Genomic DNA, 17,497 nt, shown 5'->3' on the forward strand with positions numbered 1-17,497 from the left:
GGAGGAAAAGATGGGATGGATATTGCAGAGGAAGAGGTGGGATGGGTATTTGGGAGGAGAAGGTGGAATGGATATTTGGGAGGAGAAGGTGGGATGGATATTGCAGAGGAGAAGGTGGGGTGGGTATTTGGGAGGAGAAGGTGGGGTGGGTATTTGGGAGGGGAAGGTGGGATGGCTATTGCAGAGGAGAAGGCGGGATGGCTATTGCAGGGGAGAAGGTGGGATGGCTATTGCAGAGGAGAAGGCGGGATGGCTATTGCAGGGGAGAAGGTGGGATGGATATTCGGGAGGAGAAGGCGGGATGGCTATTCCGGAGGAGAAGGCGGGATGGCTATTGCAGGGGAGAAGGCGGGATGGATATTCGGGAGGAGAAGGCGGGATGGCTATTGCAGGGGAGAAGGCGGGATGGATATTCGGGAGGAGAAGGCGGGATGGATATTCGGGAGGAGAAGGCGGGATGGCTATTGCAGGGCAGAAGGCGGGATGGCTATTGCAGAGGAGAAGGTGGGATGGCTATTCGGGAGGAGAAGGCAGGATGGCTATTGCAGAGGAGAAGGCGGGATGGCTGTTCCGGAGGAGAATAGCCGCTCTCCCGCACGCCGGCTGCAGGTGGAGCTGTTATCCCAGAGCCGAGCCAACCTCTCCTCTGGAAACGCCGGCAGCCGCCGATGGCCTCGGGAAACTTCTTAATGCCACCCTGAAAACGCGGTCAATTGTGCCCGTCTTTTCCTGCAGGGGCTTCAGAAATCTCAAGTCACGTCTTAGTGTTTTTGCCGTGGGGGTGTCAGCGTGTTTCAAGACGTGAGTCGGGAACTTTCTCAGTCTAATTAGGCAGGAGAGGCGGCTGAATCTCTAACAGATGCATTCTGATACTAAAATGATCCTAAACGTTTAAAGCTTAATTAGAAACAAAACCAAAAAAAACATAAAACAGAAGTTTCTAAAGAAAAAAAAAAGGGAAAATAAAAATCACATATCCTCTTAATCAAATTTAATTCCCTTTTTCTCTGATTTTACAGTCTTGCTGGTGTCTGTCACATTCTGAATACAAAAATTTCCACTGTATAAGTAAATGAACAGAAAAGAATATATGTGAGTGATTTGGATCAGAGAAAGAAGAGAAAAACTGATAAAAAACAAACCAGGAAAAAATGGCATGTATCTTGTGAAGTCACATCTAGAAAGGCAAGTGACCTTGTATAATCAGCCATCTCATGCAGTGAGGTGCACTGGATATCACTTTCAAGGTCATTTGTAATTGATTTTCTTTGAGATTTCGATTTAAGCTTTCCTGAAAATGTTTATCCTGCTAGGTTTTGAATTACAACTTTGAAATTATGAAGGAGGATTTTACTTTAGGCCACCCAACACCCATCAGACTCATCACAGAGTTCTTTTTCTCTGTAGTTTTGAGAGTTCCAGGTCTTTGCACATGTAGAGGCAAACCCTGTGACCTTTCCTAATTAGAGGTATTGCTCATCTTCCTTGGTGGATTCCAAGCCTTTAATGCTATAACACGAGCAAGATGGACTTGAAAACGTTCTCAGCCCCGACAAGAATTATTGCCAGGGTATCTGCAAAATGCTGACCTCAGGCTCTCACTTCCTCTCTGCTGAAGACCAGAAGTTTGAGAAACTCTTGTGTAAAAAAGGAAAAGGTGGAGAACACATTACATTATTTTCTATTTCAATCACAATAATCTTTCCTGTCTTCTGTGACAGTCAGAAAATGACGTTATAAATTAGGTAGGAAAAAAAGCAGCACCACAAACTCCATTTCCAACAGGTTTTGAAAAACAACCTGTGCAAAAGCAGAACTGAAGCTGTCAATGCAAATCTACAGTTGGATGAGTAAGTACCTGAGGTTCTCCCCTCGTCAGTATTTTCAGATGGCTGGTGACCCTCTTGGATTTCTTGCTAATGGAGTGAATATTCAGTCGGGCAAACTTTTCTTTAAGGGTTTCATCATCATCATTCTTCTTATACTTCAGCACTGCAGACAGGGAATTTCATTACATCAGTAGTCGGTATTCACAGGACTTTTCACCAGAACAGGCACACAAATATGAAACTATTTGAAAGCAGACACTTTGATGTAATTTGGGGTAATCTCGTAAAATGCTGAAGAGGATGAAAACCCCATTATCAACAGTAACCCTGGAAAGAGCGAAGTTAGGGCTTCAACCTGGCAAATCTAAAAAAAAATTGCCATTACTGCATCTTAATTATTATCAGTGTTTGCAACTGCATTACAGACACTATAACATTAATTCTTTCCCTGTTTTCATACTGGAGTTACCAGTCAGGTAACATAGTTGGCTGAGGACAAGGGACATTAAGGCATTGTTACCCTCTTGAAACTCAATGTATTACACAACTTGCGTGGCACCAGCTAAAATTTATATAATGAAATATCTGAGCTGAAATATATCTTGTAATGGCCAGCCCAAACCTACAAAGAACTTTCTGTGCTTTCTTACCTAAATCTTTCCTCCTTTTAAGTTCATTGATGTTCCAATTAATGGTTCTCATAGTAAAAAGGGCATGTTGTAGTGCCTCGTGGTCAGGGTGAGAAGCAGGAGTTGAGTTCAAGAGCTCCCGGAGTAACAAGGGATATTTCATCAGCCGTTGCACTGGTTTGATCAACAGGGATCCCAGGTCCATTAGATTTGGCTTTCCTCTGTAATTTACACAAAAATAATTGTCACAAAATTAGAAATTCCTTGAATTGCAATTACCACTCAAGTCAAAAACTTGAGTGGTAATTGCAGAAAAAATTGCATAAATATAAATAAGATACATCTGTGGGGGAACAGGGGTGTTGTTAACGAAACCCTGCTGTGGCCCCCTCAATGAGAAATACACCCCAGCTCTCTGAATTTTCTGTTTTCAGAATTTAGCAGACATCAGCTCTGAAACCATCCCACTCAGTCTAAAGGTGCATGTGCTATAACTCACACATCACAACACCCAGGAAGGGAGATGTAGGTGGAAGAACAAATAACAGGAAGTGTGAGAAATGCATGTGAGAGCAGGGCTTTTACATCCTGCTCTGGGCCCTCAGGCTTAAAACTGCAACATTTCCATGCTGTGGGTAACTGGGATGCCTGTTCACAGTGCATCCCTTCTCACAACACCCCTGACTTGGCACAGAGACCCTTAAGCTTTACAGCCTTTCACCTGTGGCTTTACTTTGCTGGCTGCCAGTCATATTTCTAAAGATGCCTCGGCTTCCAAAGAGTACCAAAACTGGCCTGGGAAATGTTGAACACACAGAATATTCACACAGGCTTGATCCAACCTGCTGGAAGACTCCCTTACATAAAGGCAAAGCAGGCAACTGGCCAGGGTAGCAGAAGGATGAGAGCAGTACAGCCCCAGCTTCCAGCATGGGCACAGGGATGCTCTGTGGCTCTAGGCTCAATCCCCACTGGCTGGGCTGGGGCAGCAGAGCAGCATCCCCAGGCATTCAATGGCTCAGGCCATGAAGGCCCCCCTGAGCTCTTGGGCCAGCTGAACTCATGCTCCAGCCCTGCTCCAGACTTTGCTTACACTCTCCAGGTTGGAATGGGAGAGGCTGTGCAGTTTGTGGGCTGCCACAACATCCTCAAAGGAAACAGGAAAGGACTGAGTCACATGTGCCTTCATCACTTTCCATGTGGGTCTCCCCAGAAACATTGGGTCTCCCCAGAACAGGTAACAGCAACCACCAGGTGGTCAAGAGCAGGGCCAGCCACTGCTGGGGTTCCAGCAGCAGGACAGACATGTCCATGGTCTCCCCTCATGTCAGCACAATCCTCAGCAAACCAGGCACAGCTCCAGCACCAGCTACCTGGCACCTCCCCATTGAAACTGAACATGAGCTCCTGGTGACAGTGTGAAAGGCAGTAAAGCAGAGCAAGCTTTCCATTTGCATGCCCAGAAAGGCTCTTTTGGAGCAGAAAAGGTTTTCTGACATTAACTGTGCAAGAGTTAAGGGTAGACAAAGAAGGATTTCTGCATATGGAAAGATGAAATAACACAATGTAGAAGGAAAGTACAAAAAACAGGGAACAGCCACATGGTTTTGCAGGCTGACATCTATTGTTTTGTGCAACAGAAAGCATAAAAGAAAAAAAAACCCCTTCATTCCTACTTTTATATGTGTAAAAAGTACAAGAGCCAATCCTTACTTGCTGACTAATTGACTAACAATTTGAATGCCTTTGAGAAGAGACATCTGCATATTTAAACCATCTCTCTCAAACAGGCATTATCTGTAAAAAAGTTCTGCATGAAAAAAAATTAACAGTAGATGCCTTTTAAGGCTTCCTCATGTCCTGAAACATTCTCATCATTTCAATTCCCCTCATTTCCCCTGTATCTTACATTAAATAGAGAGCTGTTTTTCCTTCTTTCAGCTTCTGGCAGCAATAATGAAAAAAAAATCTTAAATTGTTATTGTTTTCTCTGAAAAGCCCTATGAATGCAAATCTATAAAAGCTGCCTCATGAATGGAAAAATCTTCAAGTGTCTTCTCTTTACATAGTTGCACTTTGGACAGCTGCCCAAGTGATAAACAGCCCTCTGTTCTGTATCTGCATGACACAGTCTTGCAATATGGTGTGAGAGATAGCAGGTTTGTTAGAAGATAATGACTCCCTGGGGCACTAAATGCCACAAAGTTTGACTCATCTAATTCTCCCCAGCAAGATTAGCTGAGATAGCCACTCTCCCTGGACAGTCCCATTTGCAGTGCACCCTGTTAGGACCCACAGGCTGCTGGGCAGGACATGGCCTTGCCACATGACTCAAGCAGGAGAGTAACACCTTGTGACATCTATTGTGCAGAAAATTAAGTTGGTAATTCATTTGTGATGCTACTTCAGCCTTCCCCCCACGTGATTTTGAATTTAGCAAGTACTCTAAGCCACATGTAACTGTACTAATCCCACAGCAAATGATTGCCATAGCGCTGCAGTAAATGCAGCTGGCAAACTGCAGTGAGCTCCACGGCACAGCCTCCCTCCTGCCTCCCAACAAAACAAAGTCACTAACACAGACACATTCCCACTTGTTTAAAAAGCCCATGGTGGTGAGCCACACAAAGGCAGGGGAGGCAGGATTTAGTTTCATTTGCTGTCACTGCAAGGCAGCTTGGTCCAGAGGCAAACACAACAGCCAGCATGGTCCAGGCGGGCTGAGGCTGGTGTGATGAGCAGCTGCCAGTTCTGAGATGGTGAGCAGGAATCAGGCTGCAGCAGGATTCAGGATCTTGGGTTTCATGGTCTACTATGCATGCCTTGATTTCAGTACAAGACATGTAGGGCAAACAATTCACTGTGCCATACGTCTCTCAGGCAAACCCAGGGAACTCACTGAGGCTGCACGGTTGTTAAGCCAAGCAGAATTTAACCCATTGAGCTGCTAGCAAAGGGCAGCACTGTCTGGTATTTATGTAATTGTTTTCTTGATCATGCTTGAATGAAAAGCAGTCTGGGAGCAGCAACATCACAGACCATTTGGGGGGAGTTACGCTGTATTTTCCAGTTCAAGAGTAATCAGATTTTTGGGTGCAGTCCTGCCCAAGGGCTGTTGCAACTCTGCAACCTCTGATTTGCAGGTGATGGGATTTCTTGAGTGCCCTGCCTGTGAGGGTCCCACAGCTAACCTGCTCATTGCATTCTGCACAGCTTCGTAAGAGTCCTTTCAAACTCAGAAAGTGAGCTGTCTCCTACACTCCACTGGAAACTGTTTGAAGGAGAAAACCAGACTTTCATATCTGTTAGGGTTACACAAGGCAGAACAGCCAGTCTTGGGTGATTTCTGTATGTGTTGCTGCCTCACATGATCATATTGTGACCTTCTGGTTATTTTGTATCTCTTGGAGTCACACTCCTTGTGGGACAGGGGTACACAGGACTATCCCTTATCAAAACAAACTGCAGAGAAACTATTTCCTAGTACAAAAGCTTGAAACCTCCAAAAGCAGAGTTTCAACATGCAAGTCTTTCAAAGTGTATTTTATGCAGATCATAGTTACAACATGCAATTAACTGACTGATTAACAAACTGTCTGACTTGACTTGAGGTCTGTTCCTCTCCTGCCAGTATAGACCCCACTTCTCCTCCTTTCTCCTAACGCTTGGTCTGGGGTTGTAATCTTTCTCTTCAGTTCAGACAGCCCCTCCTCTGACCTCTCACTGCAGGTAACTACAGGCAGTGCTGCATTTCAATGCAGCCAACATGCTGGATGTCCAGAGGCTGCAGCTGTGATAAATTCTCCTTTACAGCTTTTCAAAGATGTCACATGTGGCACAGAAGTCCCTTAACCACAACTCATCAGTGGCTGGGGGACTTTCCTGGCTAAGTTTCAATGAGCTTGTTCTTTTCTGATATTCTTCCAGCCGCTGTTGGGGGCAGATCCTAAAGTGGGCTTCTCACATAGGGGTGCTGAAGGGGTTGCCAGCTTAGAAATAGCTTTACCTGAAAGCCTGCCTGAATTGTAGCAGGAAATTGGATTCCAAAGACTGACACTATGCAGTTGACAAACACTCAGAGCATTCTGCATATTTCCTGGAAAATTCTCCAGGATATACTGACACAAAAGGCTTGTGTTCTTAAAATTTCTACCTGTACAGCTCTAAACATACTAAAGATAAATCAAAGATAGCTTAAAGATTATTTTACATGTAAAAAAAGGCATAGTACTTACTCTTCTTCATATCTCTTTCTGCAAAAGAGAAGAAAACAAAACATGCATTAGATTCCTCCTGAAAGGATTTATACAGACCAGGAGATTCTCAGATACTCTTCAGTGACACAGGGTAGCCATAACTGGCAAGGTAACTTAGGTTTATGGCTGCTGTGTGTCAGCAGAACTGCACAAAGCAGCCAGAGGGTACTGGTGAATCTGACTCTGTAACTTTTTGAATGGACAGCCCCAAATGCAAAAGGATTGTAAAAAACCTGCTTTGGCTGTGAGACCCAGCCTTGTCCTCACACTGTTAGAGAAGGAAGTTTGGATCACTCTGCTAACAATTGTAGGTAACATCAAGCCATTGATACAAAAAGGAAAACTAAATGACATTCTTACACTTTACATACATCTCTGTCCACTCTCTTTAAACAGAAATGTAGTTTTAAAAGAAAAAGAATACATTTCAGCCTTTTAGGGTGTAGAGTCAATAAAGCTGTGAAGTTTTTTGTAGACCACACATTACTGAAACCTCTCTGGAGTAGAATGGTGTTGATGCATATACCAAAAGCCTTTAAGTCCCTTTTCAGGGACTTAAAATTGTAGTTTGCAAACTTGTGCATAGAATATTTTCTTATGGTGTGAATAAACTCAAATGCAAGAGACCCAAACGTGTCCATCTCTGCATCAGGCTTTCCTGACATCACATCCTCAGCCACACTTTTTTGACTGCCTGCACTCTTATCTCCTGGCCCCCAGTGCCTAGCTGAGCATCTGGAAGCTGCTGCTGCTTTCATTGCTTCTGCACTGTCAGCATTTTGTGTGCTTGTGACGTCCCTCTGCCCCTGTAATAGTTGACCGAGCTACTTCAGGCTGAAAGCTGAGCAGGTAGTTGCCAGCATCCTTTCATTTTTACCAGCTGCATTTCTTTGGCTAGGCTAGCAAACAGCATCCCCAGTTTGCATAATCACTGCTGAAACACGGGACTCTACAGAAATTGGATTTGCACATGTCTCCAATGCAGACACCTACATTTTGGGATGGATTTTTTCCTCTTCAGTCAAAAGGAACAGGAATCTCAGCATAGCTAATTAAATCTGATTTGTCTGTACAGATGTGCAGAGTGCCACTCTCAAATTGCTCCTGATATAGAACTTGTATTTCACGTGTCAGATATTACTCAGTGGAGGCACAGAAGCCCCTACTAATGTCAGCTTGTTTAAGATTTTTTAAAGTGGAACAATATTCTTTCCAAGGGAAAAGAAAATTCTTTAACAAGTAAACATTTTTCAAAGATAGCACCAGCCCCCACATTTGTTATGTCTCACAATGGAAAACATCTTGTAACTTATTTGGTAACAATCTTGCATAGTTTTCTTCCTAGGGCAAATATTCTCCACTGGGTAGAAACAGTTTTAGATGACCACAGTTCTGAATGTCAGCATGCACTTTCAGGTCTTAATAGTTGAATTGACTGCAATCCTTAGGCACTGGGAAAAATTACAACACACCAGTGCTTTTATGGTTGGCTCCTGTTTAAAGGCTAATCAGGAAAGAATAAGGCAAAACAAGGCTTCATTGTAAGGAAGTCCTTGTCACTTCCTTCTAGCAAAGGCTACAGTGGCTCAGCATAAAATATCCTTTCTCTTTACAAAGCCCAGCTGTTATTTTGGAGCAGAAGCACCTCTTGCTAGCTCTGGGATACAAGTGGTAACATCCACACTAGGATGTACATGGACATTATTTTTTATCTTTATTTCCTTCCATGTCCCCTTGCCTCAGCAGCATGGATAAATGAACAACAGTAGTGGCTTCTCTTGATTAGTCAGGAAAGATTATTGTAGGCATCAGCACCAAAACACCCACTTAGGGGAAATACCTGGCCATCCATTAGCCTGAAGGCATGAGTTTATATGAAAATTTATTTCTTTCAACTTCCAGTGTGGCTAAAACTTAAGAATCCTGTACATATACTTTGTTATATATTTAAGAGCCAAACATGTTGCACAAGATAAGCTTCATTTTCAACAAAACCTATCTTCAAAGCAAACACTTCTCTTTTAATGTTATTAATATTTTCCTTCACCACTCTTTCCAGATTTCACTTGGACATAGTTCCCATCTCCTAAATCTTAACGGATCTCTGCAGACCAATCACAAATTAGGGTGTGGCTGAAATATCTGTTGCTGTTGTACACTCCTTTATTTGTGATAACTTTACATCTCTCCTACAAGCGTGCAGCATGGGCCTTTCCTGGAGCTGGAGCCAGACCTCTGGTCTGAATCTGTGGCATGTTCACTCCGGACAGCTCTGTGTGATGATTTTGGGAAAATGAGGGGCAAGGGGATTTATGGGTGGGAAGAGAAGCACTCTCCATGGAGTGGATGAGCTGATGCTTGCCACTAGCTGCAGGAGGAAGCTGTGCTGGAAGACAGATGGATCCATTACTTGGCAACATCCCCAGTTCTCTGCACATTTTCCCAAGGGGCTGGCATTGGAGCCAATGGCACAAAGCACCTGCCTCTGGTGGGAACTGGCAGCTTGCTGCACCACTGTTTGCTCTCACAGAGACCCCCATCATGAGGAGCTGGGAACTACACAGCAGCTCCAGACCCTGGGGCCTTGTAGCAGCAGCCCAGAGCTGCTGGTGCACTTGAGTAGCTCCATAACAGCCTGTTCCAATTCAAGGAGCAGACTTGCTGAAGATAGGGGGCAGCAAGTTTCCTGGGAGCTGGAAAAGGTGTTCCTAATAGCCCATGAAATGATGCAGCAATTTTTAATTTTTTTTTTTTTTTTTTTGCCAGTATGGGGCACTGAAACTAAGGAAAGAGCAACCTTTCTTGTGCTATTTTTGGCCATCTTAGAGAGAAAAAAATCTAATCATGGCCCCTGGCTTGTCATCTTTTCATGAAAGCAGCATAAGCCAGAGCTCCCAGCAAGCCTTATAAAACTCCGGATTTACAGGGGACCTTTCATCTACATCCATTTAAAATGTTCCCTGCCAGGCAACTGACTATGGACGGAAATCATCATTTGAAAAGATCTTACTTTAAGGACTGTACACAGTCTCTTAAATGCTGCTTCAGTTCTTCATCCTTTTCATAGTATTCCAGCATGGTGTGTGCATCATCATGGTGATAGCAATAGATTTTATATGTGTCTTCTAGTGGGCCTTTTATCTGCAAGAACACTTCCCCTGTTAAGGAGAAAAACAAAGCATGTCAAGTCAGACAACAGCATCTCAGAAGGAGTTTTATTATTCCACCACATTAGCTGTGAGCTGAAAAGGCTGGCTTCCACTTTACTTCCCTTAGAAATGATCTTGTGTGTTTATGTGCATTATTTATTACATGTATTTCTCAGCTGCTCATCTTTGTCATAGCCAGGCACCATTATATCAGTGTTAATGCACAAAAATTCCCTCAGGGGAAAAGCATGAAATCCCTATACCCCACACCCCTTCAAACACAGCCTCCTAATTCACTGCCCAGCTTAATACCCCTTCGCTGGAAAACACACAGGAGAGCTTAACTAATAAAGGGAGACCATTTTTGTGTCATGGGCTGGCAGGAGGGATGAATGTAAGCCTGTTAGCTTTCCTTTTGACTTTTTTTCATGAATATGAACTTAAATGGGTAATAACAGGAATAATGACTCTATCTTCCATTAGCCATTTCAATTTTATCTGTTTTGCAAAACCTTGAAATGGCAATTGTTACAACCTAGAATAGAGAATTTTCTCCACACGACAGAAGAAAAACCTCCAACCCCCCCCTAATTAAATGAAACCACCATGGATTACAGCCATTTTTATATAATATCTAGGTTTATATACAGCTGAAGAGGGAGAACACCTCCATCTCCAGTCCTCCACACCACCGTTTTCCCATAAAGAACAGTTGGGAATTTTAGAGGCACTAAAGTAGTCCTACACTCATTTCCCATTTACTTCTGGAGCCTAATTCTCTCAGCCTAAAACTCTTGTGTCTGGTTCTGTATATGTAAGAAATCTGAGCAGGGAGAGCATGCTTCCTCTCTTCTGCTGAGATATTAGCTCAGTTCTTACACAGTTCTGCAGCAGCCCCCTGATCAGCATCTTTGGAAATGTGTGTAATAAAAAACAGCAATGCTGAGAAGTCCTGTCGGGCATTTACTGAAAATTATATCTATGTGGCAACCAGTCCAAATAGATGTTTATAAACATTCCTGTTGAGTTACAGCAATGACTATTAAAGTTAAAAGCTGAACACTGCATTAATTGGGAGCTCTCTATTCATTCACAGAGCAAGCGCTGAGCTGTCAGGCATCCTGCATGTTTCATCCTGACCGGAGTGTGCTGTTCCATAATACATTGCATTGAACTGCTCCATCTTCAAGTGAAAAATGATTCAGTTACCACAGTAACACAGCCCTGGGTTTTCTGCCCTGGCAGCAAAGGTTAACTGGGCTGTCTAATGCACGTTGGTTTCAGGGTGCAAATAAGGGAAAAAACAATGAGGAGCTAAGACCACCACAGTACATTTTAGTTACTGTAAGGGCACAGTCAGAAAAACACCAGCATCCTACAGTTAAATGCTCTTTAGCTGTCTTCTCTGCCTTGTGCTTACTGCTAATGCTGATGGCTAACAATGCACATTATATCCTGGCTTTCCCATGAACTCTATGCAGGTCTTTATCAGCCAATAACCTAAGAGGAAACCTTAACAAGCCTCAACCTTGATCCTGCATGCTTGGCACCCAATTCTAGAGATCATGAGCTCTCACAATTTGCATTAACATTAAGCAGAGCTCCAAGTGCTTAGCATGGTCTGTGTTATCCTAAGCCCTCAAGTGAGGTCACATTTTCAGTAGGAAAAATGCAATGTAGCCTTAGAGCTCATTTCAGTGTATACTACAGGCTGAAAATTAGCTTCTCCAGAAGGAAAGAGCTGGGCAAGTTCTGTTCACTGAAGTATTGTGCCACAGTGAAAGATACTTCCATTGGTGCTCAGTGATGAGAAAAATCATGTGCTGATTTCATTAACAGGGCCTTTTAACAGCAGGTGGATTTCTAAAACCTAAAGCCTGTCTTGGTTCTGAGCTGTATGAACCAAATCAGATGAGTTTTGGGCATATCAGTGTGGGAGCTTGCTTTATGAACTAAAACCACATTGTATTTGGCACAGCTTTAAAAGTACTCTGAGAGATGCAAAGCTCCTCGAGGCCTCTTCTTGAGTTGGTCATCAGTCTCAAAGAGAAATTCCTAGGAGGAAGACTTGAGTAACAAAGCAGTTTCTCCCTGTTGCTCTCAGTGGTGCTTCCACTACAGGCAGCAGTAGGAGAGGGAGGAAGGAGTCTAATAGCTAAAGCTAAGTCTTCAAATTCCTCCATATACAGAGGAATATGAAGAATATGTATCCAGAACAGAGAGGAGAAAAAAAATCACGGAAGAACTACAAAAGGTATTTAACCTATTTTAGCTCAGATTAGGAGATGGATTTTGAAACCAATCACTCATTAGTCCTCATCTCCCATGCCTTGGCTGTGTGGTGGAGCAGTCACAGTGATACAAACTAGATCCCTTTGAGGATGATAATTACCAGAAGACACACTCCAAGGGCACATCTTATGCAGTCCAGCCATAAGGGGCATCTCAATCCATAGGCACAGGCTACAGCCAAGCTGAAGTAAGACCTTGTAAAATGTATAGTGTGGATACCATCTCCTTAGCAGAAACTCTCACTCTGCAAGTCTCCTCCTATTGGACATTATCACTTGTCAATGTGGACATAGGATAAAATGTGGAGAACACAGACTAAAATAAGACTGACTATGAACAACCACATTGTTTTGCTTTCAAAGCAGTGAATTATCAGTTCTTTTGAACCTCACCATGACTGGGTTCCAAAGTAAGATACTTCAATACAAGATTTTTAAATAAATTAAACATGACAGAATATGATGAGTGTGCTTTTTCTATAGACTGGCTTCAAAAACTTTTACACTGAAGATCCTGAAAACAAAATTATTACTTTGATGTACTTTCAGAGGACAATAAACCTACTAACTGCTTGTAGTGATGCAATTATTCTCCCTATTTTTGTCTCAGCCTTCAGAAGAATGTCTCACACCTTACTTGACAACCTTTTTCCTGTCATAAGTTAGCCAACTCTGTGATCAATGATCCCATGCATTTTCATGGTTCTTTGTCTCATTTGGAGAAATACACCCTAATAGATGGATGAAATTGTTTGTCTTTACTTCTGAATGTGGCAGGGAACTAATAGAATGATTCTCTTGGCTGTGAGAAAGGCACTTCCTGCTAGAATAGAACATTGCTTATTAAGAGTATGACTCATCATGATGCACTTTTACTGAAATACTGCCAAACAACAGAGACGCATCAAACTACGTTAAGCTGTTGCCTTGGCAAACCAGATTGAGACATCCTAGAATTAATACTTTTCCCAAGCCTCTTATGCTTTAATATCCTGTTTCTTAGTAAAGTGGCAAATGATATTTTTACCCAATTATTTGAGAGAAGAGGGATGCTTTTAATAAGGTGTTACCTGTGGTATGTGGTCAGGCTAGGAAAGAAAGAACCTCTCTTGACCTCTGAATCACAGCTGGAATTTTTTAAACTGAACCGTTTAATTTTTTTAACTAAACTGTCTGACTTTGCACAGAAGCAAGTTCAGAATTCTCACCTGATCCCTTAAGGTAGCTCACCCTAAGGTGACTCTGAACTGACAAAGCAGTCATGGGAGAGCTGATGTGTGCTGATAATTTCTTAAATCTCTCCAGCTGTGCCAGAATGTCACATGAATCACAGCCTTAATGTTCATGACCTGACCTGCAGAACTTGTGACTGTTGTGACATATCCAGGGCCAACCTGTTTGCTGAAAATACCTGTGATTCCTACAGATATTCCTACACAGAATCCCACACACCTCAGATTCATTACATCTTTCTCTGCTGTCCATGTCCCTGTCAAGCACATTTAACCACCTCCTACAGGAACTGTATCACCAGTAGATACATGTTTAGAGTGTCGGGAGGGGTTGAGGTTTGACATGCTTGTTATTCCAAATATTTCTAATGCTTTTTGTGAATGGCACAACTCAGAGTATGCAAAATAGGAGTTTGAGTCAGCACAAGTGAATTTAGGTAGGCAATATCAAACTAGATGAAACAGATCCTAGCAGTAATTTGTATAACTCATTGCAACAGGTTTTACTCATTCTAAACCCATTTTCTCCTTCCTTCTTTCTCCTCAGCACCCAGATGTATGGGAAAAAAAAGAGCATCATAATCATACAAGTACAGTACAGCAAGTGGACAGGTTTCACATGTCATTTTTCCTGTGTCATTTTGGACAGCCTCTAGCACACCAGCCTCTGAGAGGGGTACTAGCTAAGTCTGATGAGAGCAGAGGACAGGAGAGTGTTATGTTTATTCTTTCACGTAGCTTTGTAGAACTCAAGAGGACAGTAAACATACCGATTATTTGCATGGGTGGTTCCACATCTGTTGTGGCTTCTTCCAACAATGACAGCAGTTTGGCTGATAGCTGATGGACCAATTCAACATTGCTAAACAAGCCATCCACGTCAAAGCGAGCAATCTAATGGAATACAAATATTAAGCAGCTACTGACAAAGGATAAAGAAGGACATTGTGTATTACACAGCTTCTCTTGCTATGCCCTGAGTGTTCAACACTCCAGGAAGCACCACTTCTGCAAAACCTCATATAAACATCCTCCTTGTGACTTCAAGAACACATACACAATTTTCACATTAGTATAATATGGTTGACGCAGTTGACAAAGTGTATGTTATCAAGTGTTTTTAACTGTATTTTGAACTATCACTAATCTGAAACTGTTTACCTAGGAAGGAAATAAATATTATCATCTGAATAAAGAAAAGATCCTTAGCTGGCTTTGAAATGTTTGTTTACTTTCCCACTGGGGAAAACAATAGTTGGCAGTAGGTTTGATTCCCTGATTGCCACTCACTATCAGAGGCCACTACATAAACTGAGAGCTTGGCACTTTTGTGCCAACTACCAGGTACAAAGACTCCAAGATAGCTGTTGCCATTTTAAATTAGTTGTTCTATAAATCCAAAGTCAAGATCATATAACTTCCACTAAAAGAAACACATTTCTAATTTGGAATATTAATACAACCTAAAGAACTTCTTACAGAGCCTGGGCACACAACATGGATTTCAGTCAATTGTATCCATTTCTACCAACAGAGAATTTGGTTCTGTGTCCCTCCTCATCTTACAGGAAGTAAAAGATTTCCAGGACATGTACTTTTCATTTCACAGCAGGGCAATAGTTACTATTTGGGGGTCGTTGGAGATAACCAGTGGTAATGTGCTCATACTGAGAACAAAGACAAGATCAGTTTCATCACCCATATCAATACTCTCTGAGCCTACCTCTCCTGGAAGAGAGCTGCTGATTTACATAGCAGCTTACCAGATGCCAGGAGGATCAAATTGCATGCTATTGTAACAAAATCAGAAATACACTTCCAGTACTGATGCAGTTAATTTCTTTATAAGCATTATAGGGACTAAAACATGTTTTATCCATTTGGAAATATGAAACAGATTCATTGCCTAGACCAATTTTCTAAATACATTATAAACTTCCAATATGGTAGTTTATTGGAGAGCTAGCATTAAAAACATATAACATTCCTGAAAGCCTTTCAAAAATGAAGAGGTTATTAGTTTAAGATGGTTATAATCTCTAAATTACTTTTCCTGTATACATCCAGCACAGGACTTCTGACCTCCTCCCCAGCATGTCTACATAGTATTTGGAACTACATCATGCATGGACACTTCCACATATTAATGCAGTGACAAAGGACAGAATCAAAATAATGTTTTTCATTGGGTGAAAAAGAGTGACAGAATCTGGCACATTTGTCAAAAATCTCAGCAAGTTCAACCAGGGAATACTCTTGCTCCGTGCTGGCCAGGCTGGGGAGGAAGTCAAGTAGAGACTACTTTTAAGTGGATGAATGAGTGAGGGAGGAAGAAGAAGTCAAGAACTCCTTAAAGTTATGTCAGCAGATGCCAGCTCTTCTGAGAATGGGTTGGAGCAAATTCTAACACATTTTTAGAAAAGCAAAAATGTCCTGCAGAAGTTTCAGCAGCACAGGTTAAGAGGCACTGCCAATGTCACCTGAAGACACTTTGGCCTCTGCACCTGTATTTTGTCACCACAAAGCCTACACAAAGATTACGTGGGTTAACGTCTGTTTAAAATTATTTTTATTCTATTTCTGCAGCAGATATCATTTGTGCAGCCTCTGTTGGATGCTAGGTTTCAGGCCTCACACACACAAATCTTTGTCTGGACAGTCTCCTCTATTTCCAGCACCATTCATCTACAAATTGAAATACTGTTGAGGAAAAGGTGCTCTTTGAAGTCTCAACTGAAAAAGAAAGTAGGTATCATTGGCCTAATAAAGTCTTTTCCATGAAAGGTAGTTTATGAGCCTTTTTTCTTAAATGTACCTCTTTTGTGTGAAATACAAATATCCAAAGTCCTCACTGTCCTGTCAAGCATGGTATTTATCCACTACAACTGTCTGAAAGGATGAATAAAGTTATCTTAACAATTGAATTTAACCTTGCTGCAGAGGTCCATGCCATTCCAGTCTCTATTGTGGGAAAAACCTTCATTTTGAGGTACCAGTAAGCATCTGCTGTGGCACGTAACAAGGCTTATAACTACAGAGGAGAAGGGAGAGCTGGAAGCTGCTGCTGCAGCCCATAGGCAGGGATATAATATCCAAGCTAACCTCTGGACAAGCACCTCGATGCAGGCTTTATGCAAGTTCAGCACAAGGGTTCAGGAGCATATCTGACCTTCCACGCTCCTCACTGTCAGAGCCCTGACACATCACATCCTGGAGCACTGGCTCCAGACCCGCTCCCAGCACCAAGTCACTCTCCTGCTGACACTTGTGCTTGCATGGATATTGTCTACAAGCAGAACATGGCTGAGCTGAGACCTTGGCATCATCCCCTCATCCTCCACCCCAGCACTCACCTGCATGTTTCTCAGGGGCTGAATCACTTCCTTGATGCAGAGATCCAGGTCACTGATATAGTCTTTCTCAGTCTGCAGGAGTTCTGCGATGATTTTCACCCTCCTGGCCATCATGCGTTGCCTGACTACTTCTTCTTCTTCTTCTTTGTCCTCCTGCAGCGGGGTGGCAGGGGTTGAGGACACCGCCTGTGGAGCCATTTTTTCTGGTAAAAAAAGGAAAAGATTTGTGAGGAGTGTCATAATTCCACATGCTCATCCAGCTTGCCCTGCATGACCGTGGGTGGTGGACAAACAGCCATGGCAAGCAGGAAAAGAAGCATAAGAAATGGTGAACCCAAATCAGACTGAGTGTCATCCCATCTCCTTCTTCTAAAAGTGGACAGGGGTATGCCCAAGCAACTCGTCCATTTGGCATTAAGGGGATAATCCATCACCGGCTCCTCTGGTTTAGATGTTTGGTATCAGGCAGAAATTTTCTATGGAGCACAGGAGAGTCTAATTCTTGTCACACTGAAATTCCAGGATAGCTGATGCCCTTCTACTCCTCTGAAAACAGTAGTGGTCTGACATCTATTATGATTTGGGGGATGAAAAAAAATGTGCTCCTGTGAAAGAAAAAGGATGTTTACCATAAAAAAGCTTCACAATAATAACCTTTGTTCTGTACAATGTAACATTGAGTCTATTCATGGGAAATTGAGGACTGCAAGTACCGAATGACAAACTTTCAAGTGAAGACAATGTTACTAACAATGATG

The 17,497-nt window shown here is 42.5% G+C and overlaps 1 protein-coding gene across 1 annotated transcript in view; it reads right to left on the reverse strand.

The window, feature by feature from the left end:
• Positions 1–17,497, reverse strand: part of ARHGEF38 (Rho guanine nucleotide exchange factor 38) — a 37,224-nt gene that overhangs the window by 9,438 nt on the left and 10,289 nt on the right. Inside the window, exons 2-7 of the mRNA XM_066549011.1 lie at positions 16,740–16,942; positions 14,157–14,280; positions 9,725–9,872; positions 6,694–6,711; positions 2,480–2,679; positions 1,859–1,992 (exon numbers count right to left, since the gene is read on the reverse strand). Coding sequence (XP_066405108.1) covers positions 1,859–1,992; positions 2,480–2,679; positions 6,694–6,711; positions 9,725–9,872; positions 14,157–14,280; positions 16,740–16,942 — 827 coding nt within the window. The remainder of the gene's footprint in view (positions 1–1,858; positions 1,993–2,479; positions 2,680–6,693; positions 6,712–9,724; positions 9,873–14,156; positions 14,281–16,739; positions 16,943–17,497) is intronic.

Source organism: Molothrus aeneus, chromosome 4, assembly GCF_037042795.1.
Source record: "Molothrus aeneus isolate 106 chromosome 4, BPBGC_Maene_1.0, whole genome shotgun sequence".
Classification (NCBI taxonomy): domain Eukaryota; kingdom Metazoa; phylum Chordata; class Aves; order Passeriformes; family Icteridae; genus Molothrus; species Molothrus aeneus.